At 55.5% G+C, this 19681-nt stretch overlaps 1 protein-coding gene across 1 annotated transcript in view; it reads right to left on the bottom strand.

The window, feature by feature from the left end:
* Positions 1-19681, bottom strand: part of CFAP46 (cilia and flagella associated protein 46) — a 94217-nt gene that overhangs the window by 31549 nt on the left and 42987 nt on the right. Inside the window, exons 25-36 of the mRNA XM_007452012.1 lie at positions 18153-18237; positions 15856-15994; positions 15305-15488; positions 12307-12610; positions 11402-11607; positions 10411-10548; positions 9648-9797; positions 4510-4658; positions 3504-3602; positions 2746-2878; positions 1879-2025; positions 39-239 (exon numbers count right to left, since the gene is read on the bottom strand). Of these exons, the coding sequence (XP_007452074.1) occupies positions 39-239; positions 1879-2025; positions 2746-2878; positions 3504-3602; positions 4510-4658; positions 9648-9797; positions 10411-10548; positions 11402-11607; positions 12307-12610; positions 15305-15488; positions 15856-15994; positions 18153-18237 (1935 nt within the window). The remainder of the gene's footprint in view (positions 1-38; positions 240-1878; positions 2026-2745; positions 2879-3503; positions 3603-4509; positions 4659-9647; positions 9798-10410; positions 10549-11401; positions 11608-12306; positions 12611-15304; positions 15489-15855; positions 15995-18152; positions 18238-19681) is intronic.

Below are 19681 nucleotides of genomic sequence, written 5' to 3'. Positions count from 1 at the left end.
GGCCGCACCGCCGGGCGGGCGCGTGGCCGGCCCCTCACCACTGCCTCTCTCCTCTCGTTCTCGGTGGACAGGATCGCGTCCGCCAGGGTCAGGGTGGAGTCGTACCAGAGCTGCTCGCTGCCCCCCAGGCGCTGGGCCCTCTCAGCCATCTTCCTAGCTTGCCCGTATTTCTTTTCTTTGTTTGCCAACCGTGCCAACAGGTGCAGGCATTTCGATTCTGCACAAGGATCGTCGAGCTCCTAAAAAAGAGGTGCGTGTTGAGACAGGACGGGGAGTGGGGGGGGAGAGTGAGCGCGAGACAGACAGAGACGAAGAGATAGGCAGAGAGACAGAGAAACTGAGACAGAGAGAGACAGAGACTGAGAGACGGCAGCCGTGGCACCAGGCCTCTGCACACACTGTCTGAGCTCTTGTCTGGCGACATGCCTGCAGTGTGAGGGCGCAGGGGCTGGGCTTGATGCCTGTGTATGTGTTAAAACCTATTCCCCTGACTCTGGAAAGCACTGACAGCCCTGGAAAGCCCGCTCCTGACAGCAGGAGGGTTGGGTGGCGGCCAGGTGGAGATGAGGGCAGCGTGTGGATGACTCTTTCGTGGGTCTGGGGGAGGCTGACAGGGAGGGTCACGGATGCACAGCCACAGGCCAGGAGACGGGACTGCGGCGCCTGTGGCATGTGGGTGTCGGCTCACAGCCCCCCACCTCCTTCAGCCACCTGTCCACCCTCTGGTCCCCATTCCTGGCCCCTGGGAGCCCCTCCGTGCCTGTGCTCCTCTGCATCCCCCCAGGGCCCACCCTGGCCGCTTCCCTTCAGCTGCCGCACGGCCTTCTCGGTCCCTTCCCAGGCCACGCTCCCTCTTGAGTCTGGTCTGCACACACCTGTCCCCCTGCCTAAGACAGAGAGCTGAATCTCCCAAGGCTGTGAAGTTTTTATACCTTTATTAGGGAGGCTTCTGTCTCTGGAGTTCTACAAAGAAAGTGCCAGCCTGTCTGGTTCTGTAGCTTTGCCTCACCCTCCCAGGGAACAATTCTGAGCCCGCCCGGAGACAGAAGCACCCGTCTGAGGCCCTGGGAGCCGCTGACGCTGCAGCTGAGCTGCCACCTGTGGGTAGGGAGGGACGCACACACGGGTGGCTCCGCTCTGTCCTGGGTTTTTCCCGAGGCCGTCCGTCCTCGTGGGGGACAGAGCCCAGGAAGAAAGCCACAGCTGAGCTGGGGGAGGAGGCAGGAGCCTGGGGCTTCCAGAAGTTGGCACTGGAGGGGCCGGGGCTGGGGGGAGGGTCCAAAGACCTGTGCTCAGGGGCAGAGCAGGCTCAAGTAACCCAGCAGACAGTAGCAGGGGCCTAAGGGGCTGAGCTGAGATCTGAGCATCCAGCTGGAGTCAAGCCTTTCTGAGGGGGCCGGGTGAACCCCAGGCTTCCAGTGAGACCCCGGAGGTGCCACAGACACCTGCAGGGCCCACACCGAGGAGCGGCAACAAAACAACCAAGCGGGTCGGGACCCTGGGGCCCCATCTATCTGCCTCTTAGAACAAAACCGAAGCCCTCGGCCTCGCCAGGGGCGCCCGTCCACACGCACATTGAGAGGCCGGCTCAGAAGCAGAAGGGGCCCCCCAGCCCAGGAGGAGAAAGAGGCTCTAACACACTCTGATGAAGGAGCTCGAGAAACCAGAGGAGCAGACAGACAAAGGACGTGAAGGACAGACCTCCGGTAGAGCTGGATCTGCACATGGGAGTTGGACGGGTGCTCTAGAACAGGCTTCAGCACAGACAGGTCCCTGCCTCCCAGAGAGAAGTGTCTCAGCGGGGGCACGGAGTTGGCGGGCTGCTTCTCGGGGGAAGGGGCCCCACAGGTGCAGTGGGCCGGGCAGGTGTGGCCTCACCTGGAAGGCCAGGTACGCCTCTGACAGGAGCAGCCGCGCAGGCTGGTACAGGTCCATCTCCAGCAGGACTTCAGCCTTGAGGGTCCACAACTGTGGGAAGGACGTTCCATCCAGGCCCCTGCCGGTCTCTTCGTTTATCTTCAAAGTCTGTAAGACATGCAGGCCCGCGGGTGCTGCGTGGGTGCAGGGCCCGTGCTGTCGAGCGAGGTTCCCCACCGGCCCCGCACCCGCCAAGCCCAGCCCCCACTCCAGTGCCCATGGCCGGGCTGTCCCCTGGGAAGTCTGTCTCTCCTCACCCACCAGGCCCACCAAGCAGTCCCGGGTGCAGGTGGCTCGCCTGTCCTATCCTGCAGGAGGGCTCTGCGCACTCCGGGTCCCGGCCATCCCCCACCACGAAGGGAGTCCCAGGTGTGGCACTCCCATGGTAACAAGTGCTCATGACCTCGGAGCATGGTGGTGGGGATGGTCATTTCCTTTACGGGCAAGCCCATACGAGGCGAGCCCACCACCGGATGGGGTCGGGGGCAGGCCGGTGGGCGCTCAGACCTCCTGGCCGCTCTGGCTGCGAGGGCCTCACCCTTTCCCCCTTCTGGTTGGTGCGGTAGCTCTCCCGGGGGGGCACCTGCTACTCCCAGCCCGGCCTCTCTGAACTGCAGCTCAGGCCCTGCAGTCCCAACTTCCCTGGGGACTTCCAGGGCCCGCAGGGAGGGGACACATCCCATCAGTCCCTGGATTTCCCAGGAAACCCGGCACCAGGATTTGGAGGCAGCAGGCAGTTAAGACAAGTCCGAGCTTACTGGCTGGAGCGGGGCCTGTCACTGCCCCCGCTGGGCTAGGAACCAAGGTGCTTCTGCAGAGAGAGGCTACCTTATCCTTTGCTACGAGGGGCTTCATCTCTGCTTGCTGGGCTGGAGTGGGGGGCTCGCTTAGTGTTGGCAGACTTTCTTCTAATAGAGGTTCCTTATTTTTCTCCTTTTTCAAGGCAATTTCTTTTCTGCAGCTAATATAAGTAGAACAGGCATTATGCCAAAGAGGAAATACAACGGCCAGAGACACCTGAACATGTTCAATTTCAGTAGTCATCAAAGAATACAAATGAAAATAGCTACAAGAAGCCGCTATCCACTCAAGTGTTTACAAAGATTTTTTTTTAATTGCCATGGTTTAGCAGCATATATGCCTCCCAAATTTCCACTCCTTGCCCATTCTCTCTTCCAGACTCCAGGCTCCTGCATCCAGCTACTCGTCTGACATCCCGACCTGGATGTTTAACACGCATCTCAAACTTACGTCTGGGCCAGAACTCCACGCCATCTGGAAAGGCAGCCCACAGGGGCCCCTGCCCAGCTCCTGCTTCTCGTGGGACGCTCCTCCCCCGTGTGCCCTCAGGACGCCGCCTCGCTCACCCGTCCTGCCCCCGCTGGCCCTGCACACGCCCGGTGCTGTGTGTCCCTCCGCCACGCAGCCCCAGCCCGGGAGACGCCCACACACGGGAGGGCAAGTGAGGAACGAACTGCCCCTGCTGCCCAGCCGTGGTGGCAGGCCACGAGGAGACGCGGCCGAGAGCAGGGCCGGTGCCTGAGCGGCGCGGCAGCAGGCGGAGCTCCGCGGCTCGGCTGACTTACCTCACCTGCTCCACGGCGCAGATGTAGGCGTGCCCGACCACCTCCTCGTGGAAAGTGGCTGCTTCCCTCAACTTCAAATCAGAACAAACTAGGGCAAGTCTGGGGGGGCGAGAGGGGCGTCAGCCCTGAGTCGGGCTGCCCTGGGCTCAGCCAACTTGATACAAGTTGGTGAACGGGAAAAGGAATGGATAATCTGAGGCTATTTTCTATAATTTGTAAAGCTAAGCCGGATTACTAGGGAAAAATAGCAGATGGCTCCATCAAATTTCAGGTAGAGCACATTTCTACACTCATTCACGAATTTTACTCCATACACATTTATAGTCTCAGGGTCATCTTTCGAGGTCAAGACAAGGTGCGGTGGGTGGGGCTCTGACCCGTTACAACTTTAAGCAAACAAGCTCTGCTTTGATTCTTGTGTAAAACAGTTGTATTGTGAAATGATTTCAAGTTTCCAGATAAGTTACACAAACACTACAAAGAATTACTACATCCTTCACCACCCAGGTTCTCTCTCTCAATTTTATATATGTAAAAATCTATTAAAATGTTATATAAAACTTTATAAAAATTGTATATATAAAAATATTTCCTGAACTACATATAAATTTTCATATATAGTTCAGGAAATAATTAAAACTTATTTACACATAAATTTTATATAAAATTTATATATATAAAATGTTTTCCTGAACTATCTGAGAGTGAGTTGAAGGCACAAGGCTCCTTTTCCTGCTTATCCCACTTCAGTGTGTATTTCCTTGGAATAATCATATTCTCTTAAGAACCAGGCAGAAATTTTAAAACTAAAAATACTATTTTTATGTTTAAGTATTCTGATTTATTTGGCTTTACAAATCTTAGGGACTTTATTACTTATATAAATCGTCAACTACAGAATTAATATTTTAAAATCTTATTTGGTTTTATATTGCTTTGGGAAATATTCACTTTAGCCACTTAAATGTCTCCCAGCTCCCCCCAAAATAAAGCAGGCGGTACCAACCGGAGGTGGTAGAGGTCCTTGAGGCTCTTGCTGTCGACCACGGAGGCTGCAATGAGTACCTCCAACTGCAGGACCGGGATGGTGAGCTCATGAAGGAACACTTTCTGCAGGGCCTCGACCAAGTGGTCCAGATAGTATAAACTGTACGTCTACATCAATACACAGCAAACATGTAAGGTCAAAGACGGGGGAAGGGTGGGCCCCCAGCTCACAGGGTCTTCCCTCCAGAAACTCTGTCCACACCGTGCCACGCGCACAGGGGTGCTGAACTAGTGTCTGTTGAGGGAAGGAGTGATGTGCTCTCTGCCTCCTGTCCTTCAGTTAATGGCTTTCAGCTTGTTGTGTGCAATTTCCTGGAATCTTCAGCACCCAAGTATAAAGATGCTCACAAGAAAAATCCATCGCTTTCGTTCAAATTAATGCCTTTGTTTCATTTCTTTATGTACACATACAACTGCTTTCAGGTTTAATATAGACAGAGATGGACTAATACCTCTTATAATGTCACACGAGGTTTGATATTCTTCAGTAGAAAAGCAGAGAAGTTGGATGAGCTATTTTAAAAATCTGCTTAAAAGCACGGAAGAGTGAACAATGCAGGCAAACATGACTGGGCCGAGACATGGACGAAGATGTGAATTGAGAGATGCGAACCCGGCACATTGGGAGACACGTGTCCTGGGATGTCTGCTGACAGAAGAGGCAGCTGAGAGCCTGAAGAGCACCTGTGACTTTTCCTTTGCAGGTGGAGTTGAGGGCCCACTGAAGGCTAAGGCCCCGACTGGGTCCCCAGAGCCCGCACCTGGGGCTCAAGGGCAAGGAAGTAAAACAGCCCTGTCAGGGGCTACATCCCAGCCCACTGGGATCTGCGTGGCCTGGAAAGCGTGTGTTTTTAACTGATCGTTCCTGGCGAGGCCGCTCAAGAAAGAGCGGGGGGAGACACAGAAATACTTATAGATTCTACAGACACTAAAAGATAATAATAGGATATTAAGGGGCTTCCCTGGTGGCGCAGTGGTTGAGAGACCGTCTGCCAATGCAGGGGACACGGGTTCGTGCCCCGGTCCGGGAGGATCCCACATGCCGCGGAGCGGCTGGGCCCGTGAGCCGTGGCCGCTGAGCCTGCGCGTCTGGAGCCTGTGCTCTGCGGCGGGAAAGGCCACAGGAGTGAGAGGCCCGCGTAGCGCAAAAAAAAAAAAAAAAAAAAAAAAGGATAGTAAGAACCACATTATGCCAATAAATTAAAAATTTTATATTAACTGGAAACATCCTAGAAAAACACAACCCACCGACATTACAAAAAAAATATAAAATCTGAAGCGTTCTGTAACTATTAAGTAAACTGGATCCATATTTTAAAATCTTCTCAAATAGATCTAGGCCCAGAAGTCTTCACCAGGGAATTCTTCCAAACATTTAAGGAAGAAATAACAGCTAATCTTATACAAATTCTTCCCAAGAAGAGTTAAAAAAGGGAACACTCTCTAATTGACTAAAAGGTCAGTGTGATATTGTGATATAATAAGACACATACCTCTGGTCTTTGTTCTTGGTTTCTGGCACTGAGCTCCCACAACCCTTGGGATTTTGTGGTTCACAAGCCCCTTTCACCCACACCTGAGTTTACACTCGCAAGGTGACTCCTGGCCATCCCTACAGACCTTCAGGATGGGGGCTGGCGGCCGGAGGAGCCAACCACGTGACGGGAGAGTGAAACCCTCAGCCCCGTCCCCACATCTGGGGCGGGGAGGGGCTGGAGGCTGAGTTAATTCCCAACAGCCCGTGAGCCGATCAGCCGTGCCCTGTCCCGGAACCTGCAGGAAAACCCTGCGGGAAGGGGTTTGGAGAGCTTCTGGGCTGGTGAACGTGTCCACCTGCCAGGAGGGTGGTGCCTGGCACCCCCCAGCTCCACGGGGACAGACTCTCCTGTGCTCGGGACCCTTCCACACCTGCCCCATGGACCCCCTCATCGGGCTGCTCATCTGCATCCTTTACAACATCCTCTGTAACAGACCAGCGATCTACTTAAGTCAAGCGTTTTCCTGAGCCTGGGAGCTGTCATGGCAAACATCGAACCTGAGGAGGGGGTCGTGGGAACCCGATTCATGGCCACACTGCATGGAGTGCAGTGGCCTGGGGACCCGACACTTGTGACCGGCGCCTGGTGCGGGAGGCCTCGAGGGACGGAGCCCTGACCCTGTGCGGCCTGCACTGACCCTGGCACGTAGTGCCAGAACTGAGTTAAATGGGGGGGGGGGGTGTCACCCAGCTGGTGTCCACGGGGAGCGGAGAACTGGCTATTGTGCGGAAACCCGCACACCTGTGGTCAGAAGCGCTGGGAGCAGAAAACAGTTCAGAGTCAGTGCAGCTTCTTACCACTTCCTGACAAGCGTGTAGTATGAAAGGAAAATTAAACACCAATTTCCTCATAAACATAGAGGCAAACACCCCGAACAAAATACTAGCCAGTTGAATCTGATGATAAATGAAACGAATAATATGTCTCAACCAAGTTGACATTATTCTGATAAGCATTATGGAAAAAAATCAATGTAATTAAAATACGGAAAGAGAAAAAAGCCATTATGTGATAGATGGAGAAAAATACTTGATAAACATCTGTAGCCACTTGTGATTAAAACTCTTAGCAAATAGAAACAAAGGAACTTCCTTAATCAATAAAGAATACCTATAAGCACCTACAGCAAACATCGATGACACTGAGTGAAATGCTGAAGCCCCCTTGCTAAGCCAGGGAGCAGGATAAGGAGGTGTCACCATCTCTGTTCAGCACCGTGCTGGTGGCAGCCAGTGGAATAAGGAGATAAAAAGCGTAATGATCGGAAATGAGGAAAAACGTTTGCGGACGAAATGCAGACTGTGTATACACATAAGATCAAAAGAATCTGCAGATCGATTACCAAACTTATCTAGAAGTTAACTAAACTGATGGCTGCCAAGGCCAAGATGAAAACAATTATTTTCCAGATTTCGTCTGGAGTTTAAAAAAATGAAACAGAAGAGGTATATTTATAACAGCAGCACAAACATCAAATACATAGAGATAAATCTAATGTGTGTCACCTCCACGCACAAAACTCAAATCCATTATCAAGAGAAGTTACAGAAGACCTACGTCAATAGAGAACTAGAAGATGCTCATCGATCGGAATATTTAACGTGGCAAAGACGTCAGTTCTCCCCCAAACCAAAAACCGATCTCGAGACTCAATGCAATCACAGCCAGAACTCCACCCAGTTTGGTTTGGTTTCCAATGGAAGCCAACAAGCTGACTCTAAAAGACACATGGAAACACATGGACAATGGAAGGGGCATCCAAGACCTTCCTGAATAACAAGGTCAGGAAATGCTCTCTCCCAAGCAGTCAAGGTGACGAACCTCAGTAGCTCAGACAGTGAGGTGTTGGTGCAGGTGTGGACGCCTGATTCAGGACAAACGTGGCAAAGAAGCCAGGCGAGCGATTTTTCAGTCAGTGGTGTTAAGACATCCAGATCCCCAGGCCGGAGAGCTCAGAACCGGATCCTTCACCTCACGGCACACACGTGAACCGACTTCAAGTGGACCTAAGTCTGACGTGTAGACGTAGAAAGCTTTGGGGATAAAATGTCATAAGAGGACATTTTCATGACCTTTGCGAAGAGGACATTTTCATGACCTTTGCGAAGGGAAACATTTTTTTAAACAGGACACAACAAGGCACTAGTCATAAAGGGAAAGTCAATACTTTTTCGTACACTGAAACTTGGAATCTGTATTCACGAGAAGACCTCAAGACAGTCAAGGCCCAGAGTGGAGGGTGAGCTGCTGTCCTAAACTGTCAAAGTGTTTTCTCCAAGACAGATAAGGAACTCCTTCAATTCAACAAGGTAAAGACAGAGGCTTAATAAAATGTGGGCGACCGACTGCACACACAGGCCACGAAAGAGGACATTCAAGCGGCCAAAAGGTGCTGAGAGGCGTCCGGCCTCACCGTAGTCAGGGAGTGTCCGGCTGAGCCCAGTGAGAGGCCCATGCCCCCCAGACGGCCAGGTGAGACGGCGGGCCTCACGGCACGACCACTGCCGAAGGCAGTTTGTCAACATGCTGTAGTTGGAGATACACGTGCTCCGTGACCCAGAAACCCCGCTGCTGGGTGTGCCCTCCAGACACGTGGGCACGTGGGCCCTGAGACATCTGTAACAGGCATGCTGGAAACAGCCCCGTGCCTTCCGTGGCTGAAGGACAGACAGGCCGTGGTCGAGTCACCAGACGGAATACTCGACACCGACGATGTGAACACAACCAGACATACAAAGCAGTGCGGAGGATTCCCGCAGATGCCGCGCTCCAGAGGGAAGCCAGCCATGGGCGGCTAGAGGCCGAGAGTCTCTATTTCCACAAGCACAGAAACCAGGCAGGTGCGGGGCTGAAAAACAGCCCCCGAAGTTGCCTGGCGCTACCCCTGGAACCTGCGTGCAGGTGTGATCAAGGTAAGGATGCCAAGCTGGGGAGGTTGCCCTGGATGATACAGGCGGGCCCCACGTGTCATCGTATGGGCCCCCGTACACGGGAGATGAGACACAGACACAGCGGAGAAGCCACGTGACGACGGAGGCGGGGGGTGGGGGGAAGTGACGCGGCCACAAGCCCAGGAGCCCCCAGGAGCTGGAAGAGGCAGGAAGGACCCTCCCCTGGGGCCTCCAGAGGGCATGTGGACCTGCCGACATCTTGACTTTGGCCCAGTGATACTGACTTTGAACCTGTGGCCTCCAGAACTGTGAGGAAAAACCTTTCTGCTGCTTTAAGCACCCGGTTTGCGGTGGCCTGTCACAGCAGCCGTGGGGCACTCCCAGGCACGGCTGAATTTCACGTTCAGGAGTGTGACCTGTGCGGGGAATGCGTGAGGAAAAGTGCCCCGGGTGCTCGGGGAGGGGGAGGGGGCTGGGGACGGGCCTGTGGGAGGGTCTATAGGGGCTTTTATGCCCAGGAGGCCTTTCTTCACAATTCCCTGAGCAGAGCCCTGTTTCTGTGCATCCCTCTCTGGTCCCACTTCACACCAGGAAGCGTCAGCTGTGACAGCGAGCCAGGAGGCAGGACACGGACACAGGCCTGGGGCGGCATCTTCAAGTCCACTCACCGGCTTCTGGAGAGTTGACCGGTTGACGGCAAAGTTGCTCTGATCCTGTTTAAATACTGATATGGCTTCTTCGGGGCAAGCGTAGGAAGCCCACTCTTCTATGCTTGCTGGTACGTCTTCAAGGCGTTTGCCAGGAGGGGGGCTTTGAAACTGCAAAGCAGGAAGCCAGGCTCTGCTTCAGGAGGTGGAGCTCGAAGCAGACACCCAGGTGGCCCCGCGGGAAAGGACGGGTCGGCAGTGCCTCTGGAGACGTGCGTGGCGCCCTCCCTGGGCTGCCAGCCTGACGGCAAGCCACGCCGGACCCACACGTGTCTCCACTTCCTGGAGAGCAGTGATGGGGGAGGGAGGCGGGGGCGTCCCCAGTGGGGACAGTGATGCGGGACAGCCCAGAGGGGTGCTGCCGCGAGTGCAGCCCCAGAAACGGGCAATTCTTCCGGTGACAAGGTGACGTGCAGCACGGGCCCCCAGTGGATGGAGACAAGGTGCTGTCCCGCCCCGCATGGCCAGGGCCCAGATGCACCTGGGCAGAGGGAGGGACCCGTTCTGGGAACGCAGACGACAGACCACGAGGGAGAAGCCAGACCCTCCCTGTGTCACCTCCTAACACCTGGGGCAGGGGGACCAGAACCACTGGCTCCACTTCCCAGCGGGGGAGACCGGACAGAGCAGCCGGGATGGCCCCGCCCCCTGCGGCCCAGCCTCTGGGACGAGGAGCCTCAAGGGCGGCTGGGGCAGAGCCTGGCCACCGGGAGGGCACGGCCACCTGCTTCGAGTCCCCGCCCTCGTCCTTGTCTTTTTCTCTGTCTTTGCTTTTCTCCTTCTGAAGCAACAACGCACGTGGACTCGCTGCTGCTGGAATTCCACTTTCTGAAATTGATTTTGCTGCTGTTAATAAAGAAACCTGGGAAAAGAAAATCCGAATTTGCAACACTGATAACAGAAGCGGGTCCCCCTCCTCCCACGCACTCAGGTATGAGGGCAGGTTGGGAGGGAGTGGCCAGGCCATGAGCCTTCCGGCGCAGAGGTGGCGGCAGTGCCCCTTGGTGGGTGGACACGCGGCCGCCCTCCTCTGCCCTCGGGGGGCTTCCTCCAGGACTCTGAGCCTGTGGGGACGCAGAGCTGACCCTTAAGAAGAGCTTGTCAGCCCCATAAAATGAATTAACGTCTCTAATGAAGAACACACTCAAGTGACTTTTAGCGGTTCTCAAAGAATCGCAGAGTCGCTGCGTGGTGGGTGGTGGGTGGTAGTGGCCTGGGGCACTTTTAAGACCCAGGACGGCCTTCCTAGTCCTTCTTGCTGCCAAAGGGTGATGGCCCTGTTGTCCCCAGCACATGGCCGGGGGCAGGGTGCAAACCTGCCCCCAGAAGAAAGGCCTGTCCTGCTGACACTGTCCCACTGGGCGGGCACCGACGGTGGGAGGTCCTTGAGAGCAAGAGTCGACCAGGAGCTGCCCCGGGGGCCCCGTAAAGAGATGGTGGGAAGGAGGGCAGCTCAGAGGCCGTGCGGAGGGGGCATAGAGAAGGTTCTGGAAGCCCAGTGGCAGCACGGTGGAAAGACAGGGTTCTGTGGGTGGCTGGGCAAAGGCGCTGGGGTGAGCCTTGGAGAGGAGGGGCCACTTTGTAGGGAGCAGCGAGGCCCTCCCTCCTCCCCTGAGTCCCCAAAGCAGGGAGGGTGCTGCTGGGAAGGAGGGGAGGGGGACGCTGTCCCGGGAGAGACACAGGACCTGTGTAAGTGCAGGTTCCCGGGGCCTCACCTGCCAGATGCGGCAGAGAAAGGTGTAGGCCATGAGGCAGTAGTCCTGGTGGCTGGCGGCGCTCGGGGTCACCACCAGGGCCAGCAGCGTGTAGGCGCGGGCCAGCGTCTCAAGCTGCCGTACATTCCGAAGCTTCGCCAGGGAGGGGGGCCCCGAGCCCTCAGCCCCCGGGCCCTCCGGGGCCGCCGGAGTGGACACATGCTCTTCTGGAAGACAGGGGCCGCTGGGTGTCCTCCCTGCCCGCCCCCTGTGCCCGCCTGGTCCCCAGGGGCCCCTGCCACCTGGCCTGGGGTTCAGACTCTTCCAGAGGGAGGCACCGCCCTCACAGGGGCCAAGGCCACCCTCAGGGACAGGCCTCCCAGGGCTCCCCCAGCGGAGACAACAGGCCCAACTGCAGGGACGCTGCGGCCACCGTCGGGGCAGTGAGGGGACGCCGCCCCAGGCCAGGCTGGGGGCCTGGGCTCCGTGATCTACTTGGAGCCTCCTGCCCACCGTGGTCCACCCCAGCTGCTCTGAGCTGGGCGTCTGGCGGCACCCAGATAGGGCTGGACCTCGAGTGGACGTGTCCTTGAGCCTCCAGCACGTGCAGACAGGAGGCGGACCCTGTCCAGGGCCCCTGAATTCTGCAGGCCCAGGAGGAGGCTGCCTCGGTGCCGGGCAAGTCGGCCCGCTGTTCCGAGGCTCCTCTGCTGCCCGGGGCACCCATCCTACTGGAGCTTTGTCCCGCCTTTCGGGAACAGCTCTCATGCCGGACCCAGAGTGGGGACCAGAGGGGCTGCCGCCCCTCCCTCCATCCATCTGGCTGGGATCCCACCACCTCCCTATCACGCCTGGGCTGGGCCTTCCTGGTGGATGAGCTCTGCTGGAGCGGGAGGGACCAGCAGCTGGGGAGGCGGGGCCCTTACCTCGCCAAGTCCACAGGGCGCTGGCCTGCAGGGGCATTGCAGGGACGGCGGAGCCCAGGAGCCCCTCGCGGCGGGCGCCCCCCCGCCCCCCGCCGCCGCCACCACACGGCTCACCTGTGGCCCCCGCGCCTGCGGCCCCTGCACCTGCCGGCTCCGGGGAGCCCCTGTCGGGCTGCATCCTCAGCAGGATGTCGATCGCCCACTCCAGGTGGAAGATGACGTCTTCAAGAGGAAACTGTTTGTGGTACAGCCATTCGCTGAATTCCATGATGTGGTCAACCTTCTGCCACTCACTCTCTGGCTTCTTTGGGATTAAACAGAAAAGGATGGTAAAGACACACACCTGCCACTCAGCAGCCCGAGGACCACACTGCAGGTGTTGTGTTCCCCCACCTCCTAGAAACAGAGGGGCTGCTTCTCACCCGTCTCTACCGTCACGAAACCACCAGGCTCGGCAGGACCTCCCACGTGCAGCGGGCAGCAAGACCAGAGCCAGGCGAGTGTCCCCGGCCTCTGCTCCCTGCGGACGCCCCGCCGCCTGCCCGCCGGACCCCTCGCGGGCCCCACGTGCCCCTCCTGCCTCCGGGGCAACGCCAGCCTGAGGGGCTCTCTGCCGGCGCTCCACCACCAGCCCCGGGTCTCCCCCGGCACTTGGAGGTATGGACGGTGCTGTGGCTCACAGGGCTCGGAGGGCAGGGAAGATGCTGCACCGTGCAGTGTGCAGCCCGAGTCAGACCCAGTAACGCTCATCAATCATCACTGCACGAAGGGAGGAAGCTGCCCCCCCCGCCCCCCCGAGAGCGGAGCCAGCCTGCCTTCCACTTGCCGGGCCCCAGGCCCCACACCCCACACCTCACGCCTCACACGCCAGGAGGACGCGCAGCCGGCGGTGAGGGAAGGGGCAGGTGGCGGTGGGACACGCAAGGTCAGTGTGGACTCTCCCCAGGACACTGCCTGACGTCACCAGGGAGCGGGGGCATCCCAGCCCGGAGTGGGGTCCTCCCCCCTCATTAGCAGGTGGGCAGAAGGGAAGGAGGAGTGGCCCTGAGCGGTGGGGCCTGGAAGCCAGGTGACAGATGACCACGAGGGCCGAGGAGGGGTCAGATGGGGCCTCAGAGTGACTGTGACCATGTGGTCATGGGTGGCTTTGACAAGAGCTGTGCGAGAGAGACGACAGGGACAAGGGCGGTGGAAGAGGGAATGGTCATCGTTTCAACAACGGTGCTGGGGAAAGCAGGCAGCCACACGCTGGCAGGAGCAGGACCCCTACCTCGCACCAGACACAAGGCTGAGCTCAAGACGGATCAAAGACTTAAATGTAAGAGCTGAAACTATGAAACCCTTGGAAGAAAACGTAGAAATCTTTGTGACCTTGGATTACACGTTGGTTTCTCAGCTACGATGCCATACGCATAAGCAGCAGAAGAAATAGGTAAGTTGGACTTCATCAAGATTATAAACTTTTGTGCTACAAATGACGTTATCAAGAATACGAGAAAGCAGTTGAAAAGACAACCCACAGAATGAGAGAAAATATGTACAAATCATATATCTGATAAGGGACTTGTATCCAAAATACATAAGGAATTCCTACAACTCAGCAATAAACCAAATTTTTTTTTAAAAAGGGCAAAGGATTTGAATAGACGTTTCTCCAAAGAAGATGTACAAATGGCCAATTAGCACATGAAAAACATGCTGCTAGTTACTACATTAGTTACTAGGGAAACGCAAGTCAAACCACGATTCAAATAGTTAAAGACAGACATCACATGACCTGGTAGTTCACTCCCAGGTATGTGCCCAAGAGAATAGCTGTAACGTGTCCGTGCAGACACTCGCACACGGATGTCTACAGCAGCCCAGTCACGAGAGCTCATAAGTGGAAGCAACACCGAGGCCCATCGGCGCAACATCCATCCACACGACGGAGGATCATTCAACCACCAGCAGTGATGCCCGGACATGCGCTTCAACAGATGGAGCTTGGATGTGACGTCCAGGGAGGGCAGCCGGACACAGAGGACCCACCTCGTCTGGTTCCATCCGTGTAACGCTTGCTCACTGGGGCCGGCGGGGGTGGGAGGAGGGACATAGTGCCCACGGACCTGGGTTTTGTGGGGCTGGTGAAATGTTCTAAAATTGATTGTGATGATGGCTGCATAACCCCGTGAATTTACTATAAAGCACCTTGTACCCCTAAGAAAAAGGAAGCGAAGGAAGGAAGGGGCAGAGAGCCTTTCCACGGAGTCTGTGCAGAGGGTTCCGGCAGCTCGGCTGGGCCAGCAGCCGCCCCGTCGATGGCACCGCCTGCTCCCCCGGCACAGCTGCCTGGCCCCAGGAACCCTGGCCTGGGCTCCAGGCGCGAGACGCAGGGGCACCCACGGCCATTTGTAGTGGGCCCAGGCCTCTGCTTGACCGCTGGGTCATGACCTCACGGCCATCGATGGAGCCTGTGTTCGGACCGCCTCTCGGGGACACCCTGACCCTGGAGCGCTCTGAAAACCTCGGTGGGATCTGCTCCATGAAGGGGAAACATTCTGCTCAACAGCAAAGTCTGTCGGGTGCCTGCCGCAGGGCACATCTTTGGGGCCGCTTCAGTCCCACAACCAAGGGGCCTTCTGTGCCCCGAGGCAAGTCCCACAAGCTCTGCATCAAATCAAGGTGCCCGCCCTCCGCCAAATCTCCAAGCGCGTCGAGAGGAACACGTGTCTTGGCTTCTCGGGGGCAGGGGTCGTCCCCAAGACCCCGAAACCCCAGAGGCTGCAGAGCCCCGCGGCCCACCCCCTGCCCTCCCCACACGGCCTCACAAGGACTGCGTCCCTCACGTGGGAGGACAGGATCCGTCTGCCGCCCCGGCTCGTGTCCCGCTGCCCCCCTCTTCCTTCCGGGCCTCCTGAGGGGCTGGGCTTCGCTCCGCACCGCCCCCCCCCCCCCCCGCCGCCTTCCCGCCCCCCGGGGGCTTCATCCGCAGACACACGGTGAGTCAGAGCCAGACCTGCAGGGCCTGGATGGCGTGGAGGTAGCAGGTCAGCTCCTCGGGGACACTCGTGGAGTTGAGGGCCAGGTGCCGCCACATGTGCGCCAGATACTCCTCACTCTGGTCTTTGAATTTCTGAATTTCCATTGCGAAGTTCTGGCCGAGTCCAGCCTTCACCATGACCATGTGTTTGAAAATCAAGCTGAAAAAAAGTAAAAGAGAGAAATTAACGCTTGAATGGTAAAAAGCGTAAATATATAGAAGGCACACAAACTAAAGTATTTGGGCGTGTTCCTACTTACAAAGAGAAAACAAAATGAAGCCTGGGTATCTTGGGGGTGTTGTGTTGTGCTGTGTTTTGTTATTTCCATTTATCATTTGTGTGTGTTGGGCTTAAATCCCCTCCGTTCGTGTGTTGACTTCTTGGTAGGGAAATAAAGTCACCAGGGGAAAGGGGAGAGTGGGGCGCAGGGGAGGGAGCCACCCTGTTGGGGGGCTGCAGGGGAAGGCACCCCGGGGGGGGGTGGTGCGGGGAGGGGAGGCGCCCTGGAGGGGCCTCAGGCACTCACAGGTGGTGCGCGATCCGCGGCAGCGCGTGCAGGGCCTCATCCAGCACCTTGAGGCAGCCCTCCCAGTCATGCTGGTCGGCGTGGCTGTGGAACAGCAGGCCGTAGAGCGCGGCCCTCAGCGTCAGGTCATCCTCAGCCCCTGCGGTGGGAGATGGGGCTCAGGAGGGGAGCCGGTCAGGGGGTCTGGGGATGGGGGTGCTAGCAGCTGGGGGTCCACAGGACCGGGAGGCCCCCAGGGAGCACTCGGGACACAGCCGCCTGTCTGGGACACCCCGGGCCTCATGCCGCAGAGCCGGACAGCAGGTGGGACCGCATGGAGATCCAGCCACAAGACCTCGTTATCTGCGTCCCTTAGACACACGCAGAGCTGCCCTTCCAGGGCCGGGCCTTGAGCAGCGGGAGTGACCCCTGATCGTGGGAAACACATCAGTCCTTTTGGGACTGAAGGCTCAGGGGCTCCTCCCGGGCGACACCTGTGCTGCTGTCCTCCCTCCCCCACCTGCCTCACCTGCACCAGGTGCCCCCGGCTGCCCCTCACCCACACCCCGCCAGGCTTTCTCGGCCCCGCAGTCCTCCAAGCCCTTTCCTTTTTGGAAACTCCCGTTACTCTTCCGTAATTTTAAAAATAAACAATGGGAGCGTCAGGAAAGAAGAAGCCTCTCCCCACCACCCTCGCCCAGGCCGCTGGAGGGGCCGCCTCAGCCCCACCGTCCACCAAAGCAGAGCCCCTGCCCCTGCCCAGGACAGACACTCAGGCTGTCCTGTTTTACCTCGTTGACCGTGTAGCTCTCTTTCCCGTTTTTGAATCGTTATAGCAAAGGGGTGAACACGCCCATGGCTCCTGCCGGCAGGTTGTCCGGCTGCTGGCTAAGAGGACAGCACCAACTCACACCACTCGGGACCTGAGGGCTCACCGCGGCCCCCCACTGCCAGCGCTGGGACAGAATACAGGTGCCCAGGAGCAGGGGGATTGAGGCACGTGACCAGATAAACTGGTCAACGTCTTGATACTTGGGAACGTGGGTTCCATAGCGTGCTTTCCTCCTCTCATCTCGGCCGGGCCAACTCGGAACCACACGCCGCGATGGCGAGGGATCTTACAGTCAGGGCTCTGCACCCCCCTGGTTGGCAGCAGGGGCACATGCCCCTGGACGTGGCAACCCCGCTTGCCAGAAATTCCAGACGGTGCCTTGGACGAGCAGGGAGAGACTGCCCGTGCGAGTTCACCTGCTGAGCCGTCGGGGTCATTTGTTACTGCAGTGTGGCATCTCGTAACCTGACTAATGCAACTGCTCGTGCATTATAGAAATGGATCATTTAGCTGCTGAATTTGATGCCAGTACTTTCCCAGTGTTTACTTTTTAATTTTCTCATTTCTCATTATTTAAATTTTCACGTATTTTGAAAGTGTGCCTCTTTGATCACTCTAAACTTTAGGCAGTAACCTTTCCTCAAAACATTGCTTTGCTCAATTCTACTTTTTCATTTTTTCCTATGGCTTGAATTGTTAAAGCTGCTAACCCATTTAGCTATCTGAGTATGTTTCAGCATGTGGAGTAAAGTGTACACGGGCTCCACGGGCTCCGGGCAGTGCCGGGACCCCAAGCAGCCAGCTCCTCACTGGGCCTTGCAGTCCTGCGGGTCTGGGCTGCTGTCTGCATCTCCCTCTGCGGCACCAGCAAACAATCTTACCTGCGGGGGTCTAGAGTTCAATTCAGTATTTAATTACGCACGGTCACATCTTTGTTCACTATTTTAAATCGGGTTTCTCTCTCTCGTAGAGTCTGAGGCACCTGATGGAGGGGCCACGGCTCTAATCCACACATCCACACTTTGCAGTACACACTGTGGCCCTTACGCTAACAGGGATGATTATTTTTTAGCAGATAATCATTTTTTATTTCAGAAATAAATTATACAATATGTTTTATTTTATTAAGGTCACTACTTTTTTTCGCAGAAGTATATCTCCACATTTTTATGGAAATGGAAAAGTGTGCTTTACCTGCCAGAAAAACCCAGAGGCTAGATTTCAAGGCTGCCTGGGAGGGCGCAGGGTGGCCCTGAACTGGGGGGCCACCTACGCTTAGGGGGTTTCCTCATGCTTACAGTGGGGGGCTCTGATTGCTCATGAGGAGCCCTCGCCCTCACCATGCCTGCCCGAGCTCAGGGCTGAGTAGGCATTTCCCGTGGTCACTGCCACGACTTCATCTGTTCTACACAAGCCTCGGGATCTAACAACACCAGGCCCTGCCCGGCCTCATGTCTGAGGCTCCGTCTGTCCTGCATCTACAAACCTGAGAGGAAACACCCTTCCGTCGTCCCTCCGCTTTGGAAGTCGGCTGTGGGCCACTGGTGCAGAAGCAACGTCTTCCCTTTTTCCTAAAGCAAAAATAAATCAACAATACAGACGTTTGAATGTTGCAGTTTCTTCTTTCACCAGTTTGTTTTTCATTTGGTTCAGCATTGAATTACGGAAACTGCAGCTAAATTCCTGAAATACTAAGTCACAAAAAGTGGAATCACATTTCCCCTGTAAGAGCAGGCACTCCAGTTCAAGGTTTACTGCCTTAAAACACATACACACATGCACAGACTAGCCCTGCAACACAGCCTATGGCTTATAATGACACGAAGCAGACAAGTCAGTTGTATGGCTTTGAGTCAATAGGATCAAAAGCACATTAGGAAAACTTATGGGACATGGCAAAAGCAGGGTTCAGAGGGAAGTTTATAGCTACAAAGGCCGACATTGAAAAGGAAGAAAGATCTCAAACCAACAACCTAAGTTTACACCTTAAGGAAACCGAAAAAGAACAAACTAAATCCAAGGTTAGCAGAAGGAAGGGAACGTTAAGAATTAGAGCCTAGAAAAAAAATAGGAAAAAAATCAATGAACCCCAAAATCGATTCTTTGCAAAGATCAACAAAATAGACAAACCTTTGGCTAGACTGGCAAAGAAAAGATGAAAGAAGTCCAAACGACTAAAATCAGAAATGCAAGTGGACTCTCCTACCAACCCCACAATGATCAAAAGGACTATAATAGGATCCTATCAGCAACTGTCTTCCAACAAATTAGATCACCTACAAGAAATGGAAAAATCCCTTGAAACACTCAAATTGCCTAAGCTGACTCAGGAAGAAATAAAAAATGTCAACAAACTTCTAACAGTAAAGACTGAATCAGTAATCGGAAACCTTCCAGTTAAGAAAATTCCTGGACCAGATGGCTTCCCAGGGGAATTCTACCAAACATTTAAAAAAAAGAATAACACTTGTCCTACTCAACTCTTCAAAAAATTGAATAGGAAGGAACGTTTCCTAACTCATTCCATGAGACTAGCATTACTTTGATAGCGGGTCCAGATAAAGACATCACAAGAAAAGAAAATTATAGATGAATACCCTTTATGAATATAGATGCAAAAATTCTCAACAGAGTAAGTTGCTGAATTGCAGATCAAATCCAACAACACGGTAAAAATATTATTCACCATGACCAAGGGAGATTTGTCCCAGGAACACAAGGGTGGTCCAACCTAAGGAGGCCGATCAGTGTAACCCATCACCCTAATAGGACGGAGAAGAAAACCACACGATCAGCTCAACTGATGGAGAAAAGGCATGTGACAAAATCCAAAAACGTTTCATCACAAAATCTCTCAGAAAACTAGGAGTGGTGGGAAAATTCCTCAACACAGTAAAGTTATGCAAAACTCACAGCTAGCGTGATACTCAGAGGTGACAGACTGACGCTTTCTCTCTCGGATCAAGGAAGGTCCCCGGGCCACGACCTACCGCACTCCTGGGCGACGGCGGGGGC

This window comes from Lipotes vexillifer, unplaced genomic scaffold (assembly GCF_000442215.2).
Source record: "Lipotes vexillifer unplaced genomic scaffold, Lipotes_vexillifer_v1.1 scaffold1117, whole genome shotgun sequence".
NCBI classification, from domain to species: domain Eukaryota; kingdom Metazoa; phylum Chordata; class Mammalia; order Artiodactyla; family Lipotidae; genus Lipotes; species Lipotes vexillifer.
Note: the sequence above shows the minus strand (reverse complement) of the source record. Positions and strands in the feature narration are given on the sequence as shown.